General features: G+C 46.7%; 1 protein-coding gene across 1 annotated transcript in view; it reads left to right on the top strand.

Annotated features, from left to right (window-relative positions):
- The first annotated feature begins 2046 nt into the window (after positions 1-2046).
- The window catches only part of LOC123755145 (paternally-expressed gene 3 protein-like), a 39991-nt gene continuing 22807 nt past the window's right edge, over positions 2047-19230 (top strand). The window contains exons 1-2 of the mRNA XM_069332731.1: positions 2047-2130; positions 10161-10221. Of these exons, the coding sequence (XP_069188832.1) occupies positions 2047-2130; positions 10161-10221 (145 nt within the window). The remainder of the gene's footprint in view (positions 2131-10160; positions 10222-19230) is intronic.

Here is a 19230-nt window from a genome sequence, read left to right as displayed (position 1 = left end):
AGGATAATCTCTTTCAAGAGAGATTAAGCCTGCGCTTCTCTACATCAAGTTACGTATATTATACGACAATAAGATGCTACCTTCAAGATACGTCTACTAGTAGCACAAAACGTTTTGACCAGGAGGCAAACGTACCCAAGACTTACCCCCCCCCCTCCTTTCCACACAGGCTCGTCATCAAAAGCCAACTACCCTTCCCAGCCTGCCTGCTCCTGATTGGTGACTCGCCGACTGCACACCTGCACTTCTGCACCTCAGCACCCTCTACCTGAGTCGATGTCTGGGCTTGATCCAGCCATTGAAGTCAGAATATCCTTGTGCTGTCAAATAGTGAACAACTAACTGATATACGCTGTGTATCAGGTGGATGTTTCTCAGCTAGCGCCATATTCTCAGCATCTGATTATTTTTCACTGTGTATTTATATTATTGTAGAGTAACTTCATCCCTATTCTTCATTTATATTATATGTTTTTGACTTGTTTGTTTGCATTGCACATAGCCAAGGGATTGTCTTTGTTTATAATTTGTTTTCTATATTAATTAAAGTTTCATTGTTCATACTATGTGTTTTGCATGTCTTCCCTTACTTTACCACAGACAAACAGGCAAGCAGTCTGTCTTTTTTTTTGTAAGTGTGACTAGGCATTAACACCAGCCATTGGAGGACTGCCGAACATCTACACTCCTACACTTTCCCGTCACATTTAATGGGGGCCTGTCCTAGGAGCTTCACTCAGGCACTAGTACCAGAAATCAATTTGTGGTAAGCGTACTTGGCTTTGATACAGTTGCTTTTCAATATTTTCATTACTTTTAATATTTATATGGTGCTGTGTGTATTGTGCATTCCAAGAGTAGCATATTGTGAGTGTTGGATAACTTTGGATTACGTGGTGACTGTAGGCTGCAGTCATTCTCTTAATTGGTCATCTCTCCCTCCGTGTTATTACTCGTGTTTTCCACCTTTTATCCCTAGGATATTTCTCAATTTCAGACAGATCATCATTGTGGTACCCTGGTACTTTGGTTTGTCTTCGCGTCAAAACACCCTATCTTCTGCAATCCGACCGAAGGTGGATACAGAGGGCCATAGTTCCTCTAGCACGGACTACGTTGCTGAGTTGGGACCTCAGCAGCAGTTCTCGTCACCAGTTGACACTCGCACCCCTACACGTCGGTCAGAGATGATGATATTTACTTAGGTAGGGAAATAGCTTTCTTTTTTCAGAGCACAAAGTTCGCTAATTCTGTAAGTATCATATTTCATTTAGTGGGAAAACCCTTGCTTCTGTCCTATAGAGACTCGGCAAGGTATGCCTACATTCTTGGACTACCTTATTCACTTTTAGAACAATTAAATGTTTCATTTGTTTTAGAAACTATCAGTTTCATTTATTTAGTAGGATTTTCTTGCCCTTATTCTCTTACATTGAGTACCGGGTACAAGATTTCCTGCGATTTTGATTGACTAATCATTTATCATTCTAAAATTAACATTAATTATTAAATATTAAATTCCACAGGATAGTTACCAGTTGCCACGTTATCCTGTTACTGACACTTACCATATCACAAGTATTCGTTGTACATTTATTTGCTATTTTTCACCATGTTTCGTCTCCAAGCTTTTCGTAACGATCCAGCAGGTGAAAAAGGGAACTTAAGTCGTGCCAAGAGGACTGAATTACAAGCTCTTGCACACGAGTATCAACTACATGTTCCCCATGCAGCCAACAAAAATGAATTGCACAATTTAATAATGGATCACCTTTTAGATGAAGGGAAGATTGACTCTGAAACTCACGAAAATTATTCTATTGCAGATAGACATGCTCTGGCAACTATAAAACTCAAGCTCGAACTTGCAAAGCTCGAGCGGGAGCAACAAAAAGACGCCCTCCAGATAAGGGAGAGAGAGGCTGCAATCAGGAAGAAGAACAGGAACGTGAGACTGCACTACTCCGTAAGCGTGACCGAGTACAGCTTGAAGCAAAACAACGTCACCTGGAGATACAACGCGAGCATGACAAGAAGCAAGCGGAGATGACTATAGCATATCGACAACAAGAACTCACGTTGGAAACTACACACCACACTCAGCGCCAACAAGCTACCGCTAATCTCACAGTAAGTTTCAATGTCTCCCATGCAAGTAAGTTAATGCCACCATTCGTTGAGACAGAGATTGATGTCTTTTTCACCACTTTTGAGACCCTAGCTAATAAACTTAGCTGGCCAGCAGATCAATGGTCTACCCTTCTCAGAGTGCATCTCACAGGTAGAGCTGCGGTTACTCTCAGTACCTTAGCGTCTGAGAATAACTACCAGACCCTGAAGCAAGCAGTTCTGGACGCCTACCTTCTCTCCACCGAAAGCTGCAGACGAAAATTCCGTGACCATCTTAAGGCAAGTACCACCACCTTTCTAGAATTTGCCAATACCAAGAAAAGATATTTCATGAAATGGCTGGAAGCAGCACATGTCTCTACATTTGCAGAACTCGTCAACCTCATGCTAGTTGAGGAATTCTTGAGACGTGTTCCCCCTTCCATCCGTTTATATTTAGCATATAAAGAAGAAACCGACTACATCAAATGTGCGAAGTCAGCTGACACCTACAGCCTCATCCACCAGCAATCACCACCTCCCAGTAAGAAGTCTTGGTATAGTTATGATAAAGTAGGTACAGATGAAGCAAGCTCTCAATTGTATTGTAAGTATTGCAAACTCTATGGACATATCATAGATAAATGCGGGAAAGCTCAATACAAAGGCTATAGTGAAACTACTAAACCCAAACCGACTCCTCCTAAGTCCGGTAAGCCTGTGATGAATGTTGGTGTTCCTGTTAATGATCTTTCTCTCTTCAGCAAACACCTGTATCCTGGAACTGTCTCTACCAACGGTACAGATTCGGAGGGACGTTTCAAATTGAAGATCTTGAGGGACACAGCGGCTCTTCAGTCAATAATATTGAAATCAGCTGTGCCTAACATCACCTACACTGGGGAAACAGTCCTTATCACTGACCTCACTGCTACCTCTCCGTATCCACTCGCCAGAGTCCACCTGGATTGTCCTTTTGTGACCGGTGAAGTCCAAGTCGCCATCAGGGAAAAGCCTTTTCCCATGTCTGGAGTGCAACTTCTCCTGGGCAACGACTTGGCAGAAGATCTGCAACCTTCCAACCTGATCATCATGGACAAACCCCAGGTGTGTAACTCTGTAGTGGACAACCCCATCTCTAAGTATGTTTCAGCAGAGGTCCAAGAAAGTGATGAAGTTTCTCCTCCGATTTTGGTGACCACCCGAGCACAAGCTGCACGCCCGCAACCAGCTGACTCTACTGCTACCGCTGTTCCTCAAGACCCTCAGAATCTACCACCGAATCTTACTAGTTTGGAGTTCCATAAGTTACAGAGGGAAGATCTATCATTAACAACATTATTCTTCCAGGCTGAGACTCAACCTGACAGTATCCCTGGGTTCTTCCTAGAGAATCAGTTGCTCTACCGCAGGTACAGACCCAGTAAGCTGAAGGAGGACGACGATTGGGCAAATGTCGAGCAACAAGTGGTTCCCACCAGTCTACGGCCCGATATTCTACACCTGGCCCACGGAGCTCTTTCTCACTATGGTTTTAACAAAACCTACCACGGAATCAGACAAGACTACTACTGGCCAGGTATGGTTAAAGACGTCAAAAGTTACATGCAACAGTGTCATACATGTCAGATGGCAGGTAAACCTAACATCTCTATTCCCCAGGTTCCTTTGACTCCTATCCAGGTGCCTGCAGAACCTTTCCACAGACTCATCATAGACTGTGTTGGTCCTTTACCCCGGACCAGTTCTGGCAACGCCTATATACTAACTATCCTGTGTCCTACCACCAGATTCCCCATAGCAGTTCCTGTAAAGAGCATTACGGCTGCTACTATGGTGAAACAGCTATTGAAGATCTTCACCCAGTATGGATTTCCAAGAGAGGTTCAAAGTGACTGTGACACCAACTTCACCAGTGATCTCTTCAAGAAGACACTGGAAGAGTTCAACATCACACAGGTACTGTCCAGCCCCTACCAACCTGCTTCACAGGGTTCTCTTGGACGTAGTCACCAAACTATTAAAGCACTCCTAAAGAAATTTTGCAATGAAACCTTGAAGGACTGGGATAAACAACTTGACCTCATTATGTGCATTTTCAGAAGTCTCCCCAATGAGTCTCTAGGAGTATCTCCTTATGAGATGCTCTACGGACGTAAGTGCCGTACTCCTCTCAAAGCTTTCAAAGACTCTCTACGTAATGCCACCTTCAGTGACCCTCAGAATGTGCCCCAGTTTCTTCAAAACTTAAAACACATTCTAGAGAGAGTACGTAAATTTGCTAATGACAATCTATTGAAAGCTCAGGAGAGGATGAAGACTCATTTTGACCAACGCAGCAAACTAAGGAAATTTAAAATAGGAGACTTCGTGTTGGCATATTTTCCTATCCCAGGTTCTCCATTGCAAAACAAGTTTTCAGGACCTTACCGCATCAAGGAGTGCAGAAACAACCATAACTACGTTTTTGAGACTCCAGATAGGCGGCGGAAGACCCAGTTGTGCCACGTCAACCTCCTGAAGCAGTATCAAGGTACTCCCCCTACTGTGTTGGTATCATTATCCACCTTTAAAGGTCCATACCTCCACAGTGAGACCTTCCCTGCTTCTCCTCCCGAAAGCACTAACACTGAGTCAGTGCCTTCCAACTCGGAAATCCTTAATGATCTTCATACCTATTTGCAGGACAGTAATAGTGCTCCTCTCATCAGAATCTTCAAGGAACATCAGAAGTTGTTCAGCGATGATCCACAGGAGTGTAATGTGGTTCAGCACGACATCCAGCTACTCCCTGACATCCGGCCGATTCGTCAACCTTTCTACAGAATCAGCCCAAGGAAAAAGGAAGTTATGCATGCTGAGGTACAGTACCTCCTGGATCATGGGCTGGCCACCCCTTGTGAGTCCCCTTGGGCCTCACCCTGCATCTTGGTGCCGAAACCACAAGATACAAACGCCTTTGATTTGGACTATGTAATGCCTCGGCCACCTTCCAGCGAGCTGTCAACCACGTCATCCAGGGCTTAGATAACACCTACTCCTACTTGGATGACACCGTTGTGGCAACCAACACCTGGAGCGAACATCTGCTCCAGCTGCAACGGTTGTTTGCCAAGCTCCTGACAGCCGGCCTCACCATCAATTTGGGCAAGTCCACCTTTGCTAAAGGTAAAGTGCGTCATCTTGGTCATGAGATAGGGAGTGGCAGCCTAGCTCCGTTAAACATACATACCCAAGCCATCGAGCATTACCCACAGCCTACCACCAGGAAGCAGCTCCTGCGCTTCCTTGGTCTTGCCTCCTACTACCGTAGGTTTGTGAAGAATTTTAGTACGGTGGCGACACCATTGATCACTTTAACCAGCCCCAAGCAACGGTATAATTGGACCATTCAGCAAACCATTGCTTTTGAACAACTTAAATTCCTGCTCTGTTCTTATCCTATTCTCGCCTCGCCGGATATCACGAAGCCTTTCATCCTCCATGTTGACGCCAGTGGTACCGGCATCGGGGGCGTCCTGATGCAACAACGAGGCGAGGAGCTTCTACCTGTTAGCCACTACAGCTACAAGTTAAAACCACACCAGAAGAATTACAGCACTATCGAGAAGGAGCTACTCTCCATCGTCCTGAACTTACAGCACTTTGAATCATACCTGCAAGATGCTCGGTCTACCACCATCTACTCTGACCACAATCCCCTACGCTTCCTGCAGCAAGCCCAATTCAACAATCAACGACTTCTACGATGGGCTTTATATCTGCATAATTTCAACCTGGAGATCTTCTACATCAAAGGTTCTGACAACATCATAGCAGACGCCCTCTCCAGAGTCTATGAGGTAGAGACAGCTCCACCTACCACTCTACCACCTGAAGACGTAACTTCACCCGTAAGCACATGCTTCGGGTGAGAGTTGTGACGATAATCTCTTTCAAGAGAGATTGAGCCTGCTCTTCTCTACATCAAGTTACGTATATTATACAACAATAAGATGCTACCTTCAAGATACGTCTACTAGTAGCACAAAACGTTTTGACCAGGAGGCAAACGTACCCAAGACTCACCCCCCCTCCATGCCGGCTCGTCATCAACCAGCCAACTACCCTTCCCAGCCTGCCTGCACCTGATTGGTGACTCGTCGACTGCACACCTGCACTTATGCACCTCAGCGCCCTCTACCTGAGTCAATGTCTGGGCTTGATCCAGCCATTGAAGTCAGAATATCCTTGTGCTCTCAAGCAGTGAACAACTAACTGATATACGCTGTGTATCAGGTGGATGTTTCTCAGCTAGCGCCATATTCTCAGCACCTGATTATTTTCACTGTGTATTTATATTATTGTTGAGTACCTTCATCCCTATTCTTCATTTATATTATATGTTTTTGACTTGTTTGTTTGCATTGCACATAGCCAAGGGATTGTCTTTGTTTATAATTTGTTTTCTATATTAATTAAAGTTTCATTGTTCATACTATGTGTTTTGCGTGTCTTCCCTTACTTTACCACAGACAAACAGGCAAGCAGTCTGTCTTTTTTTTGTAAGTGTGACTAGGCATTGACACCTGCCATTGGAGGACTGCCGAACATCTACACTCCTACAATTTCCCATCACAATATATATAACTGAAAGCTCACACCCCAGAAGTGACTCGAACCCATACTGCCAGGAGCACTCTGCTGGTGTACAGGATCCCTTAACCGCTCGACCAAACGACCGGACAAAAGAGGATGGTACCCGAGGCTGTTTCCATCCCCCCGCCGACACTCGGTTGGTAATTTGGGCATGCTCGGCCGGTCGGCCGAGCGGACAGCACGCTGGAATTGTGATCCTGTGGTCCTGGGTTCGATCCCAGGCGCCGGCGAGAAACAATGGGCTGAGTTTCTTTCACCCTATGCCCCTATTACCTAGCAGTAAAATAGGTACCTGGGAGTTAGTCAGCTGTCACGGGCTGCTTCATGGGGGTGGAGGCCTGGTCGAGGACCGGGCCGCGAGGACACTAAAGCCCCGAAATCATCTCAAGATAACCTCAAGAGATTGATAATGCTGGCAATGAGAAAACTGTCATACATCTAGTACTACAATTGCTGGACTTACCTCAACCTGATCAGACTGCTGACTCATTACAATCCTTCAGCATGGAGTTTGAGTCACTACTAAGAACATTCAGTCTTAAGGTTGATATAACCACTAGTGAGTGGATGACCAAAGTAGTCCTTCAACGAAAATTGTCCAGCGACATACTAGATGAATTATACGCACATCAACGTAACACCATCCTGACAGTACAGGACATCACTGAAGGTTTACATTCCATCATAAACAAACGACGAGCAAATGAGGAAGTTAAAGCCTCTTGCAAGCCTTCAGAAATAGAAAATAAGAGTCAATTAAAGGGTAAAACAACTACCCCAAATAAACATCAACCAATTACTCTAACATCAAGTTGCAGAAAATCTGACAATGCAGCAGAATCCTCCAAGCCTACTGCTACTAGTTCACCCAAACCGGTAACTTCCAAGCGTGCAGTAGGCTGGGGGACATGTATGTTCTGCAAAAAGAAACATTCAACATACCATTGTGCTAATTATCCAGACAGAGACACTCGTATTAATAAGCGACTCCAGGAATTAGGGAGATGTTCAAGGTGTCTCAAGTCACACAACATAGACTATTGTGATACCCAATTCAACACCTGCAACACGTGTAGAAGAGGTAGGCACCATGCAGCACTGTGCAAACATACGAAATTAACGTATTCAAGACCCAAAGTGGAAGATAGCATTCCCACCAGAGTACAGTACTGCAAGCACACGAGTGACCAATCGGCAAAGTCTAAAGGTAATACGACTTTGCCTACTGCCCAAATTACTATCCTGAATAAGAGGGCCAAGGTCCATACCCGTGGGTTGTTTGACCAAGGGTCCCAGAGAACATATGTCACTAAAAAGTTGGCAGATGAACTACAATAAGGCCTGTAGCCCAGACGTCCTTCAACATCTCAGGGTTTGTAACAGATGCAGGACCTCAAGTCTACCAGGTGGAACAACCATCAGTACGTTTAGGCAGGTACGTCTGTCGAGTACAAGCCATTGTGGTGGACAAAATACCAGTAGACCTACAAGTTCAAGGTCTGAGAACAACAGCCAAATTCCTGAGAAATACAGGAATAAAATTGGCAGATAATACTAAGTCTGATCACCTCACCGACTTCGGTCTCCTTGTAGGGACAGACTATTGTCATCGATTCATCGGTAGCCCTACTAAATATCAGGGCATAACCATGTTAAATTCTGCAGGAGGCAAATTACTCTCAGGCCCAGTATCAAGCCTGAGGAGACCTATGGTTGCAGATAAATAATACCAGTAGAAATCTAAATTTGTCAGCTGATTATATTTCTCCAGTAGCATTATACTAAGGAGATTACAGCTGACTATAGCAACAGAAGTTGATGTTAATATCATCATTTAAAGCTGAAAATAAGTTCATGAGGCCTCAGTAGCAAATCAGTGGAAAGTAGCCTAAATCAGCTACAAGTCACTACGACCAATGTCACTGAACCCACTGCAGTCTCAGAACCATACTTTACTTTAATGATGGGATATTCAATTCTTTGAATCAATTAACTAAATTAAACCCCAATAAATCTGACGACTGATTTTGATACATTTATTATTTAATCAAGATGAATTCCATGGGCCTCAGTGTTTATATATCAGTGACCAGTTACCTGAACAAGTTTCAAGTTATATCATATGTCACTGATCTCACTGCAGTCCCTGAATCATACTTGACTGTAGTACTTGATCACATTTAGTCTTCTAGGTTAAATAATATGTAATTAGGTTTGAATTTTAGCCTCTCAAGAGTTAACAGGGAAATGAAATCGCATTAGACTTCTAACCCCTGCAACTTGAGTACGGGACATCCATCCTGTACGAACAGACGCACAAATGTGTGATTACTAACTACTAACATCAAATTAATCTAATAATTCGAAGGAGGAGTATCGGTGTTTGTCTGTTCTAAAGAGGACTTCGACCCGTGAGCAGCCCCTGGGAAATTATGTCAGAAAATCCGACACCATTTAATAATTTTACATGCAGGCAGATAATATTGCTGCTGTATTGTATACACAAGTTACCCCTAGAAAATGTAACTTGTAGTGGAACTTTCCGTCTATAGAAAACGGGATATCATTGTTACATACTATTATAAATTCACCAGCTACTCTGCTGGGAATTATTCTTAAATACATTAGTCTTTGGACTTTACCATCATAAAACATCTCATATAAATTAACTTAATTGTCAGTATTAAAATAGAGTAAATGTGACCCTTCTATCACTTTCTTATATCTGGACAATGTAGGCCAGAGGTGTCATTGGTGAGGGAGTGGTCAGCCATTGTTGTTCTTAGACCAGAGGCGCACGGGAGCAAATTCAGCTCCTGTTAATTTCTCTTGGACGAAGTGTTATGGAAACCAAAGGTCTGCCATTATCATCACGCTGTCAACAAATACAAGGAAAGTGTTCTGCCGAAACTCATTTATCTAATCATTTTTGGCCATTAATGTCAGTAGATAGGGCGAGCCGGTTAGAATGCGAACAGCCTCTTAATAAAAGGTAATTAAGCCTTGGTCTTTATAATTCATTATAGAGTGTTTTCTCTGATATAGCTGTCATATATTAGAATTCTGGCTTTTAGCTAGCGCCCTTTTGACAGGTCAAGAAGAGGAAGCATGCTTTGTGAACCAGTTACTGGGTGATGGAAGCTGCATCACACGAGGAAATTAGGTGTCTACATCCTAGTTCTATCTGGTGGACTAAGCTCTGCTGTATAATAAGATAAGGAACCTCTTCAATGTATACTAATATGTAGTTTAATACTGTAGTTTGAGTGGCTGCATTTATATAAATTCAATATAACCCCCCCCCCCCTAATGTGTAGTGGACCGATTTGTGAGATTATTGCAGAAATACAGTCCACTTATCATCCTACCAATTGCTATCGAAAATATAAATTAAATAAATATAAATCTCACAGGTCGGTTCCCACAGTCACACCTCCATCAGAGGTGAAGGGCCGTGTCACCCCACCATCAGAGGTGAGGGGACGTGTCACCCCCACCATCAGAGGTGAGGGGGAGTGTCACCCCACCATCAGAGGTGAGGGGGAGTGTCACCCCACCATCAGAGGTGAGGGGACGTGTCACCCCACCATCAGAGGTGAGGGGGAGTGTCACCCCACCATCAGAGGTGAGGGGGCGTGTCACCCCCACCATCAGAGGTGAGGGGGAGTGTCACCCCACCATCAGAGGTGAGGGGGCGTGTCACCCCACCATCAGAGGTGAGGGGGAGTGTTACCCCACCATCAGAGGTGAGGGGGAGTGTCACCCCACCATCAGAGGTGAGGGGGCGTGTCACCCCCACCATCAGAGGTGAGGGGGCGTGTCCCCCCACCATCAGAGGTGAGGGGGCGTGTCCCCCCACCATCAGAGGTGAGGGGGCGTGTCCCCCCACCATCAGAGGTGAGGGGGCGTGCACTCCACCATCAGAGGTGAGGGGGCGTGTCACCCCACCATCAGAGGGACAAGAACAAAGGACTCTTGGAGCGCTTGATATAATAGCCAGAATGTTGTCACAATGGTTGCCAACCTTTTTGTGTTGTTTATTTCCGGGTGTGAGGCGGCGTGATAGTACCGCCCCCCCCCCCCGCCACCACCAGCGCCACCACGTGCAGCGCCACCACCAGCAGCGCCGCTCCCCGCCACCACCCGCAGCGCCGCCCCCCGCCACCACCAGCAGCACTGCCCCCCGCCACCACCAGCAGCACCGCCCCCCCCCCCACCACCAGCAGCGCCGCCCCCCGCCACCACCAGCAGCACCGCCCCCCGCCACCACCAGCAGCACCGCCCCCCGCCACCACCAGCAGCACCGCCCCCCCCCCCCCCACCACCAGCAGCACCGCCCCCCGCCACCACCAGCAGCGCCGCCCCCCGCCACCACCAGCAGCACCGCCCCCCGCCACCACCAGCAGCGCCGCCCCCCTCCACTTTCAGCAGCGTTGCCCCCGCCACCACCAGCAGCGCCGCCCCCCGCCACCACCAGCAGCACCGCCCCCTCCACCACCCGCAGCGCCGCCCCCCTCCACCACCACCAGCGCCGCCCCCCGCCACCACCAGCAGCGCCGCCCCCCTCCACTTTCAGCAGCCTTGCCCCCGCCACCACCAGCAGCGCCGCCCCCCGCCACCACCAGCAGCACCGCCCCCCGCCACCACCAGCAGCGCCGCCCCCCGCCACCACCAGCAGCGCCGCCCCCCTCCACCACCAGTGCCGCCCCCCGCCACCACCAGCAGCGCCGCTCCCCGCCACCACCAGCAGCGCTGCCCCCCGCCACCACCAGCTGCGCCTCCCCCTCCACCACCAGCAGCGTCGCCCCCCGCCGCGCCTCCCCCTCCACCACCAGTAGCGCTGCCCCCCGCCACCACCAGCTGCGCCTCCCCCTCCACCACCAGCAGCGCCGCCCCCCGCCGCGCCTCCCCCTCCACCACCAGCAGCGCTGCCCCCCGCCACCACCAGCTGCGCCTCCCCCTCCACCACCAGCAGCGCCGCCCCCCGCCGCGCCTCCCCCTCCACCACCAGCAGCGCCGCCCCCCGCCACCACCAGCAGCGCCGCCCCCCGCCACCACCAGCAGCGCCGCCCCCCGCCACCACCAGCAGCGCCGCCCCCCGCCACCACCAGCAGCGCCGCCCCCTGCCAGAGGTTAAATTCTTTCTAATCATAACTTAGCCTTCAAGTAAAGAACAAAGGAGCCAAGATCACCACTCGTGGATTGTTTGATCAAGGTTCCCAGAGAACTTTCATTACTCAGAAAGCGGCAGAGACACTCAATTTACAACCAATCAGACAGGTAAAATTAAACCTGTCAGGGTTCATGATAAATCGAGGACCCTAAGAATACTCAGTAGTTCAACCGCTTGTACGACTAGGTAGTCATGCCAAGGCTGTCCAAGCCATTGTTGTAGATCAAATACCTTTTGACCTAAATATTAAGGGTCTGGGGTACACAGCCCACTTCCTGCAGGAACGTAAAATTAATTTGGCTGACAACAAGTTAACGTCTGACCACCTTAACAATGTAAATGTACTAGTAGGAGCAGACTACTATTACCAGTTCATAACTGGACATGTTAAACGATTGGGCATGAATATGCTCCAATCTGCAGGTGGCTACTTACTTACCGGTTGTTACGGCCCTCTTGGGTCGCAACTGCATTCTTTCTCTGATATTAATAGAGTTTGGGTATCCGGCCCCAAGTTAGTAGTGGCTTTCAAGGGGTGTGTTCCATAACGCAAGTAAATTAAAGGGGAAGGGAGACAAAGGCACTAAACTTAAATATATAATTACACCACCACCATAAATAAATATATAAACAGTCACACGGGGGGTATGAACACTATAATATACAGAATGGTCTTCCTCTGAAGACGCAGGAATGTTCCACGGTGCTCGAGAGGAGTAGCCCTGGTCCTCTTCTTGTGGCCTCACGTCGAATCCTTCGATTCTCTCGAGTCTACCCTGGCCACAGGCCAGCCAAATCACAGTTCCACTGGGGGCACCATCGTGGAGGCCTTCAACCACAAATCCAGCCTGTAGCTGGCAGGTTCCAATCGGTTCCGCTGGTTAGGCCACTCCACGACCGATACTAGGGTTGCGAGCCCTAGGCAGGAGCCTCGTGTGATTTCACAGATCACTCTCCTCACCACAACACCCCAGTGGCTAGTCTTCTCCACCAGTCAGCCCCGGGTACGACAATCCCTGGTTCTGCCACCTCACAGGCAGGCTAACACAACAGTGTTCATCCGGGGGGTGACTCACAGCTTCAGCAGCAAATGCGTGGAGGTTCTACGGCTGCCTTGGGTAGACTGATCCAATGTCCGATTCAGCAGTCCCAGGTCGACTCTGTAATCAGACACGTCATCAGTACTAGTTACACTCTAGGGCACCTCACTCACAGGCTTAGACACAAACGTCCACCTATCCTCTCCATAGATGGCGTTGCTGTCTAAGCGCCACCTCACCAGAGGTCAGCAGCGGCTGTGTTATGAGCTGATCAGGACGGGAAACCAGCCCCCGTGGCCGGTATATCTTGTCCTCACTAGATGGCGTCGTCCATTTGGAGGGGGTTTCGGGAGCCGACTCACAGATGGCGTGGACGTCACTGCTCCGTGCTACGACGCTGGGCTCGGGTCCGTAACACCGGTAAAGTTCTGAATGTGAACAAGCCTAGGCCTGCCAACAATAATAAATTAGACAGCAGTAAATAATTCTCCAGCAGCAAGCTAAAGTGAGAAACACAGCTGAGTAATAAACCCAGATTGAATGTAGTACAATTAGTATTCGTCGAGATGTTTCATAGCTCTCAGTGGAAAACCAGTGGTCCGTACCTAAACAAGTACAAGTCACAACGACCAAGCCATTGAATCCAATGCAGACCTAGAATTATTCTCGACAAATAATAATTGACCACACTCAGTCTCCCTAGGTAATTGATAATATTAGGCTAGAGAATTTAGCACTCCCTAGGTAATCAATAATATTAGGCTAGAGAATCTAGCACTCAATGCATCTAGCATTTCCTGAATTTAGCAATACTATGAAGTAATCAAGCAACTTCTATAACTATAAATTCACTGGGACCAAGGTCCAAAATACCTGCGCTTAAGGTTTGCCAAGAAAACCTTATTAATTCAATGTTTTCTGCACTAAGAGTTAGTGAAAAATACTTGCATCATTTTGTTTGAACCGTTTTTCTTTCGTTTTTGCTTAATTATTGTAGGAGCGCAGCACGAACAAATTTGCAAACTTACCAATACGTAAGTGAATTTACAGAGAACTAATAACCCGTGAAACGTTTAGGTTGGGAAAATGTTATAAATTATCTTTGAATAGGATTAATCGTGGCAGTAATTAAATTTCCAGCAACCTTAGGTTTCCCTTTTGTTTAACGCATTATCATTAAAACATCAGCATTGTTACTTAACATGCTTAATGAGCTCAATATAGCTCACTCTGTTAACTCTGTTAACGAGTTTGATATAGCTCACCCTGTTATATCGAGCTGAATGTAGCTCTGTTAACTCTGTTAACGAGCTTAATATAACTCACCCTCAGTTAGCGTAACAATTGAGCCCTTTAATGTTCCCCATGCTAATACGAGCACTGCTCGCCATGATAATTGAATGCTACAATGCTCTCCGCGTTAATTCGAGCACTGCTCACCAGAGAATCTGCCTAGATTCCGTGCTTAGCTATTCTTCAACAAGGATCTTGCACAAATAACCAGAGCTGATCTTACAGCTCACCTGTGAATTAACGTAATAATTGAGTGCTTTATTGTTCCCCATGCGAATTCGAGTTCAATATTGCTCGCCATGATAATTGAACACTACAATACTCCACCTCATAAGTTCGAGCTCAATATAGCTCACTCTGTTAACTATTAATGAGCTCAATATAGCTCACCATGTTAACGAGCTCAATATTGCTCCCCCTGTTCACGAGCTCAATACAGCTCCCAATGTTAATTTAAGTACATTACTGCTCACAATTTACCTAGAGTAACTCCACTAAGAATTAGTGAGTTATAACAATTAGCTTAGTCCTCTACTTAGGTAGGTTAGAAATTTAAACCATTTATTTAGGTAGGTTTAGGGACTTTAGTTAGTGTCAACTGAGTTATAGCCTAGTCTGTACTCACAAATAATTACAGTTGACTATACTTAAAGAGACTGATTTAATAAACTCAATTTTCATTTAAAGGTTGATATTGTATTAATGAGTTTACAGTGTCAAGCCTATGAGCTACAATTCAATTAGCTCATGAGTCAGAATGACTAGGCTGCTAATCTCACTGTCGACTCAGAATCTTCCTTGATTTTAATGAACAAACCTTTTCAGTTCTCTAATATTACACTATTTTAGCAAGTTAGCAACTTAGTTATACCATCAGTCAGAATGACTACTGCACTGCAGTGCATATTAAATTAAATTTCCTCATTTGATTTTGGGGTGATCATGATGCTCCGTGATGTTATTGTCTAGTAACTCAATAGTTACAAGTCACAGCGACCCTAGACAGTGACCTTACTGTAGTGTCAGAGTCTCCTTGATCTTGAATGACCCAATAATACTTTACTGTATAATAATGTAGAATACAACTTATACAATAATGTTATCAGTTCTTTGGAACTTTTTCTGAGTTTACCTACAATTCAACAACTACGTAATACAACCTTTACATGTCACTGCGACCCTAGTTGTTGAGTTTATTGTAAACTTTAGAGAGTTCTTGATTACAGATAACTTAATCATTTTATATTTCAATGTTTAATCCATGATTTCCATTTAACATGAGTTCCTTTACAAGACTTAAAGTCTTGTATGTCCTTGACAATTACGGGACATCCGTTATGTGTGTACTAACGTACTAACATATTAACATTAATACTAACTTCGGGATAGGTACGTCAGTACTCAACATTGCACTGCGACCCAAGTTTTCTCCCCCCGGAGTTATGTTGGAAATTTCCAACACTAATAAACTACTATTGTATTATAATACATCATCATCATCATATACTAACTACAGTAGTTACTAATTTCACTAACGGTAGTGTTAACATAAATTAACACTTTTATCTGCGCATTAGTGCTAGAATTCTCACGAAATCGAGTAACAAAATTGTGTCAGATAATGTCCAGTTAGACACGTTTATTACCAATGTGTTAGAGAATTGAATGTGGTTCTCTAAAATTATCAGTATTCCGTGTAATAATTACCTACGGATAATATGACTCCCAATAATCTAAAACCGAGAGTTATTAACTGAAATTATTATCAGTAGCAGTTTTATCTGTTACGTACGAATGCTATGGTGAGAATAAAAATCTTCTCCATTTCTCGTTTAACACCATTAAACGAGAATATGATAATATTTAAGTCCCTATAATTGCAACCCAGTTCTCATTAGTGTATTACATCCATAATTACGCGGAAAAGAATTATCCGTAATTAATAATTTCTGTGGTGAATGCGAGAGACGGGTTGAGGGAGGGCGGAGACGCCATTGCACACGAGGCATCCCTGGCGATAAGAGTGGCGAGACACGTGGTAGTGACTGGGGAGTTTTTATCGACAAGAATTACGTTGATACCCGTTCAATAGTCAACAATTACTTATTCACGTGTTCTATAGTGCCCAGCCAGTTAATAACGTGTCAACAATTGAAGCCACGACCCGTAATTATGCGTACACAGCAGTGAACGTCTGGGACTGGCTGATGCGGTTTTGGCAGACCTTAGTATTTGATACGCTCATATTATGTATACCATTCTCGTTTGATGCATCATCCTAGATTGTATATTTGTGGGTAGTCTGTCGTGATACCGAATGGATACCTAATACACAACGTTAGTTGATTTTCCACATATTCTCAGTTTTCATGAATATTTGAAATAATTCGTAGCCTAATCAAATGCTACTTAAATTTCTCTGATTTCAGCGTGTATACGAGGAGTCGACAAGTTGTTTCTCTTCATTCGTGATATTCACCTCAGGTTCTTTCTTTATTGGGATCCTGTGACCACGAGGACGAATGACGAAATGGCGTTACAGAAATCGTCTTACAGCTAAGACATTTTTTTCGTACAAATTTATCTAAGATTATTACAGATTTCCATATAATTCACATAGGTTCTTTACAGTGAATAATTTATTGCCAGAAATTATGATTTGCTAATTAATATGTTTGCTCTTACTGTTGCTCAATAATTCATAATCTTTAATATTCATAATTTGAGTTATCATATCTTTGAATCTATCTTAGTTTAGATTTACTATGTTACTAACTCAACAATGAACTAGTGATAAACCACACTGGTTCCTAGATATATATGAACTTCTAGAAATACCCCCCCCCCCCCAATGTTGATATTTGGGGCTTTATCTTTAATTAATTAATATTACAGTCTATTTATTATTTTCACGTGATTATTCTTTTAATTAATATCCATAGACAAATAATTCAAATAATTGAATATATGAGTCAAGCCCCAGAAATCCAACACCTGGCTACTTCCCCCCCCCCCCACTGTACCTCCAGACTAGTACCCCTCACCCAGTTACTTCCCCCCCCCCACACTGTACCTCCAGACTAGTACCCCTCACCCGACTACTTCTCCCCCCCCCACTGTACCTCCTCCAGACCAGTACCCCTCACCTAACTACTTCCCCCCCCCCCGCACTGTACCTCCAGACTAGTACCCCTCACCCGACTCCTTCCCCCCATCCACTGTACCACCAGACTAGTACCCCTCACCCGACTACTTCTCCCCCCCCCCCCCCACTGTACCACCAGACTAGTACCCCTCACCTGACTACTTCTCCCCCCCCCCCCTGCACATTTGTCTCCTCGTCGCTCCTGGAGCATTATGAGGACCCGGAATATGAGTGAGAGCCTCATTACTCCCCATAATGTGCTGTTGTTTACACGGAAGTTATGCGCGCCTCACAACACGGGCGGATTTGCAATGTTCCTCACTGCTCTGTTTTCTCCAAGAGATCACTGTCTTCTAATGACATTTTAACTGTCCTTTCCGTCCCCTGTCCCAGAGAAAGAGACGGGGGATGTATATGCAGATGACGGGGCATCAAGGAAGACTTAGGGACATGTAGTGCTGTAGGAACAAGCGAAGATGTGCTACATTACTTGTAGGGATTATCCCCATGACGTTTTCTGCTTAGATATTCCGTTGCAAAATGTGTTGAATATTGCAAGATATTCTTGGAGCACTGCAGTCTTAAATAATGTGCTGTTTCCTTCACTGCTCACATGTATACTTGTCATGAGTTATATGAGCCTGTCACTGTTTAAGGGTAGAGTTATCATGAGTTATATCGGTCTGTCACTGCTCAAAGGCAGAGTTATCATGAGTTATATCGGCCTGTCACTGCTCAAAGGCAGAGTTATCATGAGTTATATCGGCCTGTCACTGCTCAAGGGTTGAGTTATCATGAGTTATATGGACCTATCACTGCTTAAGGGTAGAGAGTTATATGGGAGGAGCCTTGGGAGGGGGGGGGGGTAGGTCAGGTGACTGTGGGAGGAGCCTGCAGGGGGTAGGTCAGGTGACTGTGGGAGGAGCCTGGGAGGGTGGGCAGGTGACTGTGGGAGGAGCCTGGGGGGGGGGTAGGTCAGGTGACTGTGGGAGGAGCCTGGGAGGGTGGGCAGGTGACTGTGGGAGGAGCCTGGGGGGGGTAGGTCAGGTGACTGTGGGAGGAGCCTGGGGGGGTAGGTCAGGTGACTGTGGGAGGAGCCTGGGAGGGTGGGCAGGTGACTGTGGGAGGAGCCTGGGGGGGGTAGGTCAGGTGACTGTGGGAGGAGCCTGGGGGGGGTAGGTCAGGTGACTGTGCGAGGACCCTGGGGGGGGGGGGTAGGTCAGGTGACTGTGGGAGGAGCCTGGGAGGGCAGGTCAGGAGACTGTGGGAGGAGCCTGGGAGGGAAGGTCAGGTGACTATGGGAGGAGCCAGCGGGGGGGGCAGGTCAGGTGACTGTGGGAGGAGCCTGGGGGGGTAGGTCAGGTGACTGTGGGAGGAGCCTGGGGGAGGCAGGTCAGGTGACTGTGGGAGGAGCCTGGGAGGGCAAATCAGGAGACTGTGGGAGGAGCCTGGGGGGGTAGGTCAGGTGACTGTGGGAGGAGCCTGGGGGGGGGTGGGCAGGTGACTGTGGGAGGAGCCTGGGGGGGTGGGCAGGTGACTGTGGGAGGAGCCTGGGGGGGGGGTGGGCAGGTGACTGTGGGAGGAGCCTGGGGGGGTGGGCAGGTGACTGTGGGAGGAGCCTGGGGGGGTGGGCAGGTGACTGTGGGAGGAGCCTGAGGGGGTGGGCAGGTGACTGTGGGAGGAGCCTGGGGGGGGTAGGTCAGGTGACTGTGGGAGGAGCCTGGGGGGGTAGGTCAGGTGACTGTGGGAGGAGCCTGGAGGGGGGTAGGTCAGGTGACTGTGGGAGGAGCCTGGGGGGGGGGGTAGGTCAGGTGACTGTGGGAGGAGCCTGG

This window comes from Procambarus clarkii, chromosome 28 (genome assembly GCF_040958095.1).
Source record: "Procambarus clarkii isolate CNS0578487 chromosome 28, FALCON_Pclarkii_2.0, whole genome shotgun sequence".
NCBI classification, from domain to species: Eukaryota; Metazoa; Arthropoda; class Malacostraca; order Decapoda; family Cambaridae; genus Procambarus; species Procambarus clarkii.
The sequence above is the reverse complement of the archived record's forward strand: the minus strand, read 5'-3'. Positions and strand labels throughout refer to the sequence as shown.